Genomic DNA, 14,556 nt, shown 5'->3' on the forward strand with positions numbered 1-14,556 from the left:
CCACTTGAACACTGTCTTCTTGTAGCCCTAAAAACATGGAGGCCAAGTTTACCATTTGCCTCTTTTTTTAGTTTTTCCTTCAATAAAGTTGCTTAAATCATAAAATAGGTGTATCTTTGTCTCATTCTGTTGCTCAATATGAGAGCATAAAGTATGAAAAACTCTTGTAACAGTCGAAGCCTCGGCTGTCATCTCTAGGATATATTGAAGGTTCATAAACAAATTTTACTTTGGGGGGGTAACTCCATATTAATAAGGGCAGAAAAGTTGGTGTGTCTGACATTTTGAATGTTAAAATTAAAGCTTGTACTAATCTAAATTCAGTGTCTTGTTAGTTTGATGTCGTTTACATTTAGTCATTTAGCTGACGCGTACAATTAAAAACGACGCCTTTCTGCAACATGCCTTCATGAGTCTTCTAAAGAGGGCTTCTGTGAAAAGGGCCTATTCAAAACGTCTCATTCACTTAAATAAAATCCTGGTCCCAGTGCTGTCCTGTGAGTGCGGAATATATCCATGCTCTCAGGGAAAGGTCAACATTCTAGACCTTATTTTATTCCTAAAGACCTTGTCTATATCTAGTTATATTTAGTGGTGCGTGACTCCAGGTTGACCCTAACTCCATTTAATGTCAAATGGACACGTCGTCTCGACTCCAGCATTTAAACCGAGAGTTGTGGCCATTTTGCTAACTGAGCTACTGCTGACGTAACACTTATGTGTACATTTAGTCATTTAGCTGCTGCTTTTATCCAGAGTGACTTACACATTCTGTACAACAAGTCAGCAGGAAGGCCCGGAAGGGTACAACTCTGGCAGCTAAGGGGAAGTAACATTGTTCATAGTGACATATTAGCATAGTAGGTAGTAATATAGGCATGGTAGATTATTTAGTAGCAAAGTCTGTGATAGTAAAAGACAGTAGGCCTACGAAGGTTAGGTCATGATGACAAGTATTCCCGTTTACTGATCCCACATCAGCGCTCCTACCCTGGGAGGCTTTTTGAGGATATTGGCCTGTTTAGGCCTTTAGCAGCTAAACTTTTTGTCTTGGGAGGCCAAAGGTCAAAAACGTAATATATGGGAGATGAGGTGGGGTGTGTCCACTGGAGCAAAAATGTGATTCAATGTGGATAATTTTTCGAAATATATGCGTTAGCTTATTAGACCTTATGCCATAGAATATTAGGTCTTAGAATAAGCGAGCCGTCTCAAAAGCACTCGGAAATGCATCAAAAACCGACGCAACCGAATCTGTTCACCACTGGAATGCAGTATCGTGGTGGGCTCCAGCCCAGCCTATGGTGGTGAAACATGTTTTGGTTACTTCTATGAGTCATCACAACAGAATATCACATGAACCAACTTTCCCCTATGTCATTTTAGTCGATTGCTCGTCATCACCACGGCACTGCATTAGCTCTGTTGGACATGACGCACTTGTTGTATTGCAACATTTTGCGGTGCCCATCCAGAGCAATTATGTAAATCCTTTTCGAACTTGTGCGCCAAGGCATCCCTAGCCCCCCCCCCCCCGTTTCTCTTTGCCACGTTCAACACTTGCGGCATTTTAAACTCATGGGATGGGAGAGACAGCGGAGGGATACAATTAATGAATGTTGATTAGAGCCTTGCAGTGGTTATCAACATTCATTCACGCGCCCCCTTTCCCCATACCCCACGAGCTCCATGTAACGCGGAAGTGCAGTGGTCTATACCTCCCCCTCACGAGCGCCATGTAACACGGAAGTGCAGTAATACCCCATAGATATCTAGTTCTATATCTATGGTCTACCCCCCCCCCACGAGCTCCATGTAACGCGGAAGTGCAGTAGTCTATCATTTTGATCAGCTGACAGCAGTCGGCTCGTCACGTGACAAGGAAGAGGCTCTGGGGGACCATAGCTGGGGACGACCTAAACACATTTATAATTGGAGAAACTTGTTTACACGTCCCATGCTTTCATCAGAGAACAATATAATGCTTGTGTTCTGCAGAGGACACGTTGTCCTTTTCTTTCTCTGTGTGTGGTGCGTTCGCGTGTCATCGGGATACTTTATAAACACAGAGAAGCAACAACACCGATTAAACTTGAATGGCAAATGGAAACTGACGAACTCAAACGATTCTCTCGCATTTCCTGCAGAAGTGCCAGGTTGTGTGCATTCAGCTTTGCTGAAACAGGGATATATTAAGGTAGGCTCACTACAGTAATTCAGCAGGCTCCCTCGACTGGTTGTAAAACTTGTTCTATGATGAATTGAAAATGGAGGACCCTGATGGAAACAAGACGAAAGTCTTTCTCAGGTCTGCATCCTCTTAACAATTGTATGTATTGAGCTGTACTGTACTGTCTGTACCCATTCTGCAATCTGTTAATAAACTTTTCAATCAATCAATCAATCTTCTATATTCCGAATCCAGACAGTCACTATAATAACAACCCTCTCTATGCCCTTCTCATGCACACTTGCCCAACCCTTGGCACTGGTACTCCGTCAGTGTTTGAATCATAATACACAAATTACTAAGCACACCTTTCTGCTATCTAAAAGCCACATCACGTTGGAAACAGATTAGCCTTTTCCTATGGTTCCGTTTTTATGGCTTTTTTCTGAAGGGGACATGTAGTATATTTACAGTGACATCAAAACTTAAAAGCACTATAGTGTTGTTTTATTAATTTTGATTGTTTTTATTATTTTTATTCTCCTTTCATGTAACACAAATTGTAGGAGCCAAATCTATTAGGATTTTTTTATGCAGTGCCTATTGCGTCCCCAGTACAAAATGTTTTGTAATTTGTCTAGATTTGGACAAAAACTAATTCCATTTGGTTTTTCATGTATAGTCAATTGTTATTTATCATGAATAATGATATGGGCTTAAGTTGCTGTTTTATAAATTGTAAAAGCTTTGATTAAAAGAGGTATTATGGCAAATTGTGGTATTATGCCATGTCCCCAGTGCTGTTCATTCAACTTCAATCTAAAGAATAACTAATAAAAACATATACATTTCTAAATATATCATGATTATAAAATTGTCTTGGTCAAACTCCATTTTATCAAATGCTGTTTTTATAAAAAAATAAAAAAAAAATATTATAAAAAGAAAATTGATTTATGTCCACGCGTCCCCGGCGTCACTGTCCACTCTGTGGAGCTGTGTTTACTGTCCCTTTAAGAAGAAAACACATTTCTCAATGACATCAGTCTCATGAGGTGACATCACAACAGTGGAGGGAAAATCAAATGTGGTAAGATGTCTGCTTTTCTACCTCTTACTATCCTATTTTGATGTTTCTATTAAGTGAGTTTGATATGTTTGAAAATAACTGTCCATCCTGTTAGGCTTAAGTATTGAGGAGATCAATCAAATGTAATAATTGAAAAAAGTGTTTGTGAGGAATTATAGATTCCTCATCAAGAATTGAAAGTCATGCTAGCCATTATGCTAACACAGGCAGACTAAAGGCTAACTTTAGCTCAAAATGTCCACCCTGTTATTGTCCACCCTGTTAGCCTTATTCAACTAACAGGGTGGACACCAACCTAACAGGGTGGACATATATCTAGTAATGTTGACTTATAACAAGTTTTGTTGCCATGTATGCAGTGTTTTCCCTATATGCAACAGCAGCATTCTTTTATATTTATTATTTATAACTAGTTTATAACTAATATTTATTTGCCCCTGGTTGCCTTACACTGATAAGTTAACATATAGGTGCAAAGCATTGGATCCAGGTGCTGCTGCAAAATAACATACTGGGGGAAACACTGATATGTATATTATATTGTATATTATTATGTATACTGTATGATATAGGTATATTATCTAAAGGAAATGCATGCATTTGTTTAGGAATGGCATCCCCATTAAGTGCAGCTGAATCACAGCGGCGTTACAGAGCACGCCGTGATGCTGACCCAGAGAGAAGACAGCAATACCTTCAGAAAGAGAGAGAAAAATGGAGAAGGGACAGAGAGAAAGGCATAAAGACTGGTATCAATGAAGTTGGTGAGAGAGAGAAAAGGGCAAGGAGGAAGAAATGGAGGGAGGTAAAGAAAGCAGCCAGGGCCAGAGAATCACAGAACACTCCCCCTGCAACTCCAGAGATTCAGCCTTCAAGGTTTGAGCAAGTTTGTAATATATAAGGACATGTACTGTACATTGAGAATAAAATACATTGTTGTTTTTAAGACTTTTGTGAGCTTTTAAAAAATGCAGAGTTAATATAAGTCAGGATGTATTATCATTTGTTTATTCTGTTTTAGGCAAAGCCTTCAAGGTGAAAAGAGGGCAAAAAATGGAAGGAGAAGGCTCCAACAGGAGATAGCTCTCTTAAAGGCCCAACTGGATAGAGAGATGAGAATGAAGGAATGTCCTGGAGATGGTGAAGGCCAATTACCCAAAGGTGGAGAGGCTTCACTTCTTCAGTGATGGCCCAGCAACCCAGTAAAAACAGAAGGGCAACTTCTACCTCCTGTCAACTGAGCCATTCAGGCATGGTTTCAAAGACCTGTCGTGGAATTTCTTTGAGGCCAGCCATGGCAAAGGAGCTCCAGATGGAATCGGAGGGACACTGAAGCGGTCAGCTGACCGGATTGTGCGCTTGGGGGAAGATGTTCCAGATGCCCTCACTCTATTTCAAAAACTGAGGGGACTGGAATCCACAGTGGAGCTCTTCTTTGTCAGTGAAGATGAAATTGAAGCAAAGACAGAGGTAAAGATGCCCCCAACCCCTGCAAAAACATTCACAAGTAATAAAGTACCTCTGTCTGTCTGTCTCTTGCTCTAATGAATATTATAATAATAATATTAATAATAATAATAATAATAATAATAATAATATCTCTATTTTGAATATTATATCTCATACTTGTACTGTATATCATCTCTTCTCGCTTCAGATCCCTGCTCTGACTCCTGTTAAGGGCACAATGAGGATGCACCAGGTAATCAGCCTCTTACCTGGGCAAATCAAGTACAGGGACATCAGCTGTTTCTGTCAGAGGCAGGATGGTCGACTGGATTGTGCCTGCTTTGAACTAAAAGTTTCTACTCTAAATGGAGTTCCAGTGCACTTTCCAACGCAGAACAGAGAGACCCCATGGCGACCAGAGGCAGTCGACAGCACTTACATTGGAAAGTGGTGTGTTGTCAAGTATGACGATGACGTGTACCCCGGCATCATCATGGCCGTGGAGGAGAATAGCATTCACGTGAAGTGCATGCATCGCAATGGGGTAAACAAATACTTCTGGCCAACACCACGTGAAGATATCAGCTGGTATGCAGATGACCAACTTCTGTGTCTTATACCCGAGCCACAGGCACTCAACAAACGCTCGGTTCAACTGGATAAGTCCACGTGGAAATATCTAGAAGATCACTTGGGGAACTACAACTAGACATGCGCTAAGGGCAGGGTCTGGAGCTGGGGCTGGACTTTGAGCTGCTACTTTTACACCGGTTACCCCCACGTCAGAGCTACAGAGGAGTCTTATCACATACTGTACATGCACACACACAAGCACAAATACACACACTCATTCACACAAACACACACACACATACAGTATAAATTCTCTGTCATACACATAAACACAAACATATGCACATACAGTTTTATTTCCTTTTTGTGTTCTTCCAGTTCTTCCTTGGTCCAAGTTTAAGATTCCCAAGGAGTTAGTCTAATTTCACATTCCCAGGGAGTTAGTTTGATTTCATGCACACATGATTTGTATGCACGCAACTCTCATACATATAAACACACATACATACACATTCAGTACAAACTGAGTCATACACACAAACATAAACAAGTGCGTGGACAAGTTATTTAAGTAATTTTCCTTTTTGTGTTCCAGTTCTTCCTTAGTCCATCATAAACCAAGTTAATTCACGTTATAATTAATAAAATTCATTAAATAACATTAAGGTTTTGTCATTTGTTGGTGTTTTGTCCACCCTGTTATTCTACTGTGTCCACCCTGTTAGACCTCTGTCCACCCTGTTATGTTGGTATTTTTCTATCATAGTTTAATGAGATTACCAAATATCAAGTGGATATTTGTAGTTACATAAAGATATGGAAGGGATTGATTATACATGCTAGAAACTTTGAGTAATTATTATCATAATTCACTTTTCTTAAGAAATAAAGTGGAAGAATATGTCCCGTTCTCATAATGTGCAGTTGTTTTTCTCAATATATGCTGTTTAAAATAATTGTATTGTAAAATAAATATCTGACTAAATTGAGGGACATACAATTCCTATACACTAATAATTTCAATAGCAATCATGCACTGAAATCACAATTAAACAGTTATGTCTATGTCCTTAACAGGGTGGACATATCCCTTGTGACACATGTTGTTAATATATCTAAATATAATATAATTTAGGTGCCTGAGCTCGACCAATGTGTTTTTCAGCTAATTAGATATGTGCTTTATATAATAGAACATTAACACTTTGACTGCCGGGAGCCGTCTTTAGACGTCTTTGCTGGCCATGCTAAAGTTGCCGGGGGACGCTGTACGTCGTCTTTATATCAATATTTCAAAAATCTGCGATCGGATTCATAATGTCCCTCCGCTGGCCTGAGATCCACCAGCAGGACCCACTGAGCTCTCTGGCGGTTCAGGAGCGCCATCTGGTGGCCGATCGGCGTAAGCGCTTAACAGGAAGCGCACTAGAGGTTTTGCTAGACGTCCGTATTGCTTCCGGCCACTCGGTACATGTTCCGTGACTCTAGCTCGTCACACTACATAGCGATCGATTGCCAATAACTCGATAAACAACATGATTTGGACGTATATACCATTATACAAGCTGGAGATGGACCGGGTAATAATATATCCCATAATGATAAAATTTCTACTCGACGATGATCGCCCAACGGCGCGCGGAGACTGGGGTGAGTTTCAGCGTGTAACGTTACCGTCTTCGATAATAACTGATATTATCAACATTTGACCCACATTAGATGATTGGTATAACGCTGCCCACGGAATTATAAACGCCCCCTCGCCCATCCGGTCAACATCAGATGACGTGTAGTAACTTCTAGAAGTACGTCTAGTTGGAATTTTTTATATCGCGCTGATTGCCATCAAACTGTATTTCATCATCAATATAATGCATTTGGGGCTATATATCACGTTCTGGAGAAAGCTGCAGAAAGAGATGAAAACATACTTATACATTAGACCATACTTTACTATGAATATGTGAATGAAAAAGTTTAACGTTGCTACACAATGAACAATACATATAGGACTTTGAATGGGCCCTAATAATGGCAATGTAGCAATAGAATTTAAAAAGTTATAGCCCTGCAAAGAAGGGGACTTTCTCCATAGACAAATAGCGCTGGCAATCTATGGTATATCATTAATTTAACCTTAGGCAACCAAAGTGTTAAAATATAGGTAAATAAACTTTTTTTTATCCCAAGTTATGAAGTCCAAATGCATAAAAAAATTGGCCGAATTTTTGTATTATATGAATGTTTATAGGTTTATTTTTATAACCTTACATTGAAACAGCATTAGGAATATTGATTGGATTCTAGAACATTCTAGAACATCTGTGATGTCACAGTATGATGGATTGGATTCTAGAACATTCTAGAACATTTGTGATGTCACAGTATGATGTCATAACCAAACATTCTAGAACATTTGTGATGTCACCGTATGATGTCATAACCAAACATTCTAGAATATTTGTGTATCTATATAGTCCACAATTCTCTCAGGATGCTATCCAGGCTGGTGCAAATACGACGCCTGGCAGAGATGGATTATCCTATGAATTATTTAAGAATTTGGACGAATTTGTAATGATTGAAATACTGGGTTTGTTTAATAATGTGTGGCTAGAAGGCTGCTTGCCAAAGGAGTGGAAGCATGCCGTCATCATTCCTATTTTGAAGCCAGGTAAAGTAGCGGCTGATCCAGGATCTTACCGACCCATAGCCTTGACGTCTGTATTGTGTAAAATTATGGAAAGGATGATTACTAATAGATTAGTTTACTTTTTAGAAAGTAAGGATCTTTATGTTGGGTATCAGAATGGGTTTAGAAATGGCAGGTCTACAATGGAATCAGTAGCTGTTCTAGACCAGGACATTAGACAGGCTTTTGACAATAAGGAAGTAGTGATAAGTGTATTTTTGGATATTGAGAAGGCGTATGACTCTTTGTGGAAAGAGGGGCTGCTTTTGAAATTGTATGACCTAGGAGTTAGAGGGAGATTGTTTAATTGGATAAAGGATTTTCTATTAGACAGGACGATCCAAGTATGTGTGGGGGGGCAAACCTCAAAAACTGTAAAAATAGAAAATGGCACCCCGCAAGGAAGCGTGATTAGTCCGGTCCTCTTCGATGTGATGATTAATGACATTTTTGGGCAAATTGGAAAAGGATATGGGTTGTCTTTATTTGCGGACGATGGGGCCATATGGAAAAGAGGGAAGAATGTTGAGTATTGTTTAAAGCAGGTACAAAGAGCTCTGGGGGATGTAGAGGAATGGGGAGACAAGTGGGGTTATAAAATATCCGCCTCTAAGTCTAATTATATGATTTTTGGTTTTAGAAAGAGGGTGCCTAGGGGAAGGCTGGTTATGTATGGATCTCCCTTAGAGAGAGTAAAGGTGTTTAAATTTTTGGGAGTTTGGTTTGACGAAAGATTGAATTGGGCTGTTCATCCTGGCAAAGTGTGAAAGAATAGTGAATGTGCTGAGAAGTTTGGCTGGGAGTGGGTGGGGAGCGGATAGAGAGACCACGTGCATGATATACCAGGCGATGATCAGGTCAACAATTGATTATGGTTGTTATGTGTACGGCTCTGCGGCCAAGTCTAATTTGCGAAAGCTGGATGTGCTTCAGTGCAAGGCTCTGAGAATCTGCTGTGGAGCTTTTAAGACCACCCCTGCTTCAGCACTATTGGTGGAAATGGGGGAGTTGCCCTTAAACCTGAGGAGAGTAAAGTTAGGGCTACAGTACTGGGCAAAATTGAGTGGGACAAGTCTGTCCTTCCCAGCTAGGTGTTTACTTTCAGGAGATGGGGATAAGTATAAACCTTTTTTGGCCAGTATTGATCAGTGGGCCAGGAAGTTGAGATTGCATCAGGGGCGAGTGGCGGAGCACACTCGGTGGCTATCAGTGCCATTTTGGCTAGTGCCTGATCGAGTCATTGAACTTAGGTTCTTGAAGGAGGAGGATAAGGGCGAGATTGTGGAGGAAATAGAGAGGTTCCTTCTGGAATCAGGGGCTCTGGAGGTGTACACTGATGGCTCTGTGGATCCTGAAAGTGGGAGGGCAGGATTTGGGTGGTGGGTGCCTCGGTTAGGGATCGGTAAGGGACAAAGAATATCCGATGGCAGCTCAGTATTTGTGACAGAGTTGCTTGCCATCCTCTGGGCATTGTGGTGGGTGGAGGAAGTGGGACCAAGCCAGGTGATTATATGCTCTGACTCGGCTGCTGCACTGATGGCTCTGAGTGCAGGTGGGTCTAAAGCTCGCCCTGATCTCATTCAGGAAATAATGTTGGTTTTATATAGGATTGCGAAGGCAGGCTCGTCAGTGGAGTTTTGTTGGGTCCCGGGGCACGCTGGGATTGCGGGGAATGAGATGGCTGACTCCCTTGCCAAACAGAGCCTGGGAAGGGAGGAAGAGATAGGCATTTCAATGGGAAGAGTAGAACTCAGAGATAAGATAAAGAAAGGAGTTGAGGCTGAGTGGCAGGATGAGTGGGAAAGGGGGACCAAGGGAAGGCACTATTTCTCTCTGCAGCCTCGGGTCAAGATCAAGGTGGAGGGATATGGGTCAAGGAGTGATAGGGTGAAGATGTGTAGACTGAGGCTGGGGCACTGTGGGTTGAACAGTAGCTTGTGCATTGTGGGCAAACATCCAGATGGGGTGTGTGAATGTGGAGAGACTGAAACTGTCGGGCATGTCTTCCTAAAATGTGAAAGGTATAGGAAAGAGAGGGAAATCTTTTATAAAAGTCTGGAAGAGCTGGGAGTCTCTTCCTTCTCTCTTAAATCATTCTTTGGCATGGATAATGAGAACCACCAGTTGATCACAGAGGCAGTGCTGACATTTCTGCATGCTTCAGAGTTGTACCAGAGGATATAGCGTTAGGGTATGTATTAGTATTGGACAGGCAAGAGGAGCAGAGAAGAAGGAGAAAGTGTGAGTTGAAGAGGCCTAAAGATGGAACACCACTAGTGTAGTATAAGAAATGAGGAGGGAAGAAATACGCCAAGAAAGAAGAAGAAGAAGAAGAAGAAGAAGAAGAAGAAGAAGAAGAAGAAGAAGAAGAAGAGATCATCAAAAGAAGTGTGGAGGGCAGTAATACGCCACGATGCGTCTACTCTGCCGGAAATTCAAAAGAAGAAGAAGAAGAAGAAGAACAGTCAGTGTGAGGCGATGAGATGGAGGGTTCCCCCTCTTGGGGGGGCCCTCCAAGAGAGGAGATGATGTTTGTATTGTGATTGTATGACAAAAGGAGCAGAGAAGAAGGAGACAGAGATGATAGAAATGTGTTTTGAAGATGAGAAGAAGAAGAAGAAGAAGAGGAGTGTAAACTTTCTCAAGTGTGGGCGAAGCAAGAATTGTGGAGGGCAGTAATACGCCACGATGCGTCTACACTGCCGGAAATTCAAATAAGAAGAAGAAGAAGAAGACAAGGCTGCGAGGGACAAAGCAGCCCAGGATAAGATAGCAGGGGGCAAGGAGGGTCCCGCGGAGGGGGGCTCAGGCAGGAAGTAGCAGCAGTAGCTGCACTCCAATGGACAATGTAGTTGATGACGGGGTCCAGTAGAAGAAGAAAAAGTAGGTGAAGAAGGAGAAGAAGGAGAAGAAGAAGAGCCCATAAAAAGAATTGTGGAGGGCAGTAATACGCCACGATGCGTCTACTCTGCCGGAAATTAAAATAAGAAGAAGAACAGTCAGTGTGCATCTTGAAACAGGACTGAACAGATACACTAAACAACATAGACTGAAGCCTGCATTTCTCAACCAAGGTGCCAAGCCTACCGTTTTGCTGTGGAAAGAGCCGGCAAGTTGATTTACGGCTTTCCAGTGTGGAGGAATTTCCATGTGTCGAGTCGGCGGTGATTTTGGAGACTGGGAAAATACAGTTTTCTTACCTTGTAGTAGTAGTGAATATTTAGGAAAATAGCTTTAGGACCACTTCTGTAAAGAAGGACTTCGCTGTGGAAGAGACATAAACCATTTGGATATCTTTGTTTTACACTGGAGCGGCTGTGGACATTATTTTTCTTTATCAACGAACGTACTACTCACAAGTAAGCAACTTTAATCAGTAGAGTGGAACGTCGGCCCTCATATTAGTAAGAAAACTCTGTTCCAAGAGGAAAAAGGAATCAACACGAACTACTGGAGCGCTGAAAGAAGGACAACAACTGAGCAACCATGAAGATGACAGAGGAAAACAATGTTGGAAAGTCGGAAATAACAATGGATGATGTTAAGAATCTCGTCAAAAAGAAAGACGAATTTGAAGAGCGGATCCAAGCTTATTACGACGTCTTGGAAGATCAAGGTGTTGGGCTTGAAAGTGCCCTGGTTGACGCAGAAGGTTTTCCACGCGCAGATGTTGACCTGTACCAGGTCAGATCGGCAAGGCACAACATTTCATGCCTGCAGAGCGACCACAAGGCCGTCATGGTGGAGATAGAAGAAGCCCTGCACGAACTGCACGCTCGAGAGAAAGCCAAGCCTGAGCATGAGGCAGAAGCTGAGTCTGAGTCTATGGAATATGAAGTTACTCTGCCCTCACCCTTCGTACGAGTGGAAGCTGTCACACAAGGCTCCCCCGCCTGTCAAGCTGGTCTTCGAGTGGGTGACGAAATCATAGACTTTGGTTCTGTGAACACAGGGAACTTCCAGAACCTCCAGAATATTGCTTCTGTGGTCCAACATAGTGAAGGGAAACCATTGCGTGTCGGAGTGATTCGAAGCGGCCAAAAAAGTCACATGAGCCTGACTCCACAGCGATGGTCAGGGAGAGGGCTACTGGGATGCAACATTGTTCCTATCCACAGATGATCAGAAAGAAACAACTGCTGAACATTTTGCCGCTTGCTCTAACCTCATAAGCTAATACCTAATGATTCGATTCTTTTTTTCTATTATAAAAACACAGGGAGATTTGACTGAATATTTTATTTTCATGTCTCATTCACTGAATGTGTGAAAAAATAATAAAGTATGAAATTACAACAAAAAAAGGTATGAGGAAGATGTCCTTTCATGTAACACAAATTGTAGGAGCCAAAGCTATATATTTAGGTTATTGTATTATATGAATGTTTATAGGTTTATTTTTATAACCTTACATTGAAACGGCATTAGGAATATTGATTGGATTTAGATAGTCATTGAACCGTCTTATTTGTCATAATAGAACATTCTAGAACATTTGTGATGGCACAGTATGGTCATAACCAAACATTCTAGAACATTTGTGATGTCACTGTATGATGTCATAACCAAACATTCTAGAACACTTGTGTATCTTATAGTCCACAATTCTCTCAGAACAGTCAGTGTGCATCTTGAAACAGGACTGAACAGATAGACTAAACAACATAGACTGAAGCCTGCATTTCTCAACCAAGGTGCCAAGCCTACCATTTTGCTGTGGAAAGAGCCGGCAAGTTGATTTACGGCTTTCAGGTGTGGAGGAACTTTCATGTGTCGAGTCGGCGGTGATTTTGGAGACTGGGAAAATACAGTTTTCTTACCTTGTAGTAGTAGTAGTGAATATTTAGGAAAATAGCTTTAGGACCACTTCTGTAAAGAAAGACTTCGCTGTGGAAGAGGAATAAACCATTTGGATATCTTTGTTTTACACGAGCGGCTGTGGACATTATTTTTCTTTATCAACGAACGTACTACTCACAAGTAAGCAACTTTAACCAGTAGAGTGGAACTTCGGCCCTCATATTAGTAAGAAAACTCTGTTCCAAGAGGAAAAAGGAATCAACACAAACTACTGGAGCGCTGAAAGAAGGACAACAACTGAGCAACCATGAAGATGACAGAGGAAAACAATGTTGGAAAGTCGGAAATAACAATGGATGATGTTAAGAATCTAGTCAAAAAGAAAGACGAATTTGAAGAGCAGATCCAAGCTTATTACGACGTCTTGGAAGATCAAGGTGTTGGGCTTAAAAGTGCCCTGGTTGACGCAGAAGGTTTTCCACTCGCAGATGTTGACCTGTACCAGATCAGATCGGCAAGGCACAACATTTCATGCCTGCAGAACGACCACAAGGCCGTCATGGTGGAGATAGAAGAAGCCCTGCACGAACTGCACGCTCGAGAGAAAGCCAAGCCTGAGCATGAGGCAGAAGCTGAGTCTGAGTCTATGGAATATGAAGTTACTCTGCCCTCACCCTTCGTACGAGTGGAAGCTGTCACACAAGGCTCCCCCGCCTGTCAAGCTGGTCTTCGAGTGGGTGACGAAATCATAGACTTTGGTTCTGTGAACACAGGGAACTTCCAGAACCTCCAGAATATTGCTTCTGTGGTCCAACATAGTGAAGGGAAACCATTGCGTGTCGGAGTGATTCGAAGCGGCCAAAAAAGTCACATGAGCCTGACTCCACAGCGATGGTCAGGGAGAGGGCTACTGGGATGCAACATTGTTCCTATCCACAGATGATCAGAAAGAAACAACTGCTGAACATTTTGCCGCTTGCTCTAACCTCATAAGCTAATACCTAATGATTCGATTCTTTTTTTCTATTATAAAAACACAGGGAGATTTGACTGAATATTTTATTTTCATGTCTCATTCACTGAATGTGTGAAAAAATAATAAAGTATGAAATTACAACAAAAAAAGGTATGAGGAAGATGTCCTTTCATGTAACACAAATTGTAGGAGCCAAAGCTATATATTTAGGTTATTGTATTATATGAATGTTTATAGGTTTATTTTTATAACCTTACATTGAAACGGCATTAGGAATATTGATTGGATTTAGATAGTCATTGAACCGTCTTATTTGTCATAATAGAACATTCTAGAACATTTGTGATGGCACAGTATGGTCATAACCAAACATTCTAGAACATTTGTGATGTCACTGTATGATGTCATAACCAAACATTCTAGAACACTTGTGTATCTTATAGTCCACAATTCTCTCAGAACAGTCAGTGTGCATCTTGAAACAGGACTGAACAGATAGACTAAACAACATAGACTGAAGCCTGCATTTCTCAACCAAGGTGCCAAGCCTACCATTTTGCTGTGGAAAGAGCCGGCAAGTTGATTTACGGCTTTCAGGTGTGGAGGAACTTTCATGTGTCGAGTCGGCGGTGATTTTGGAGACTGGGAAAATACAGTTTTCTTACCTTGTAGTAGTAGTAGTGAATATTTAGGAAAATAGCTTTAGGACCACTTCTGTAAAGAAAGACTTCGCTGTGGAAGAGGAATAAACCATTTGGATATCTTTGTTTTACACGAGCGGCTGTGGACATTATTTTTCTTTATCA

At 41.4% G+C, this 14,556-nt stretch overlaps 3 protein-coding genes across 3 annotated transcripts in view; all 3 read left to right on the plus strand.

Moving 5' to 3' along the window:
• Nucleotides 1-1,906: 1,906 nt before the first annotated feature.
• Nucleotides 1,907-14,556, plus strand: part of manba (mannosidase, beta A, lysosomal) — a 53,239-nt gene continuing 40,589 nt past the window's right edge. The window contains exon 1 of the mRNA XM_084310744.1: nt 1,907-2,197. Coding sequence (XP_084166870.1) covers nt 1,958-2,197 — 240 coding nt within the window. The 5' untranslated portion in view covers nt 1,907-1,957. The remainder of the gene's footprint in view (nt 2,198-14,556) is intronic.
• On the plus strand, nt 11,449-12,147 carry LOC311225462 (26S proteasome non-ATPase regulatory subunit 9-like). The gene has a single exon (XM_084310747.1). It carries the CDS (start codon nt 11,461-11,463, stop codon nt 12,094-12,096), a length of 636 nt encoding a protein of 211 aa, XP_084166873.1. The 5' UTR covers nt 11,449-11,460; the 3' UTR covers nt 12,097-12,147.
• On the plus strand, nt 13,071-13,768 carry LOC311225460 (26S proteasome non-ATPase regulatory subunit 9-like). Its single transcript, XM_084310745.1, has one exon. The coding sequence runs from the start codon at nt 13,082-13,084 to the stop codon at nt 13,715-13,717; it is 636 nt and encodes a 211-aa protein (XP_084166871.1). The 5' UTR covers nt 13,071-13,081; the 3' UTR covers nt 13,718-13,768.

Source organism: Notolepis coatsorum (assembly GCF_963971535.1).
Source record: "Notolepis coatsorum genome assembly, chromosome: 3".
NCBI lineage: Eukaryota > Metazoa > Chordata > Actinopteri > Aulopiformes > Paralepididae > Notolepis > Notolepis coatsorum.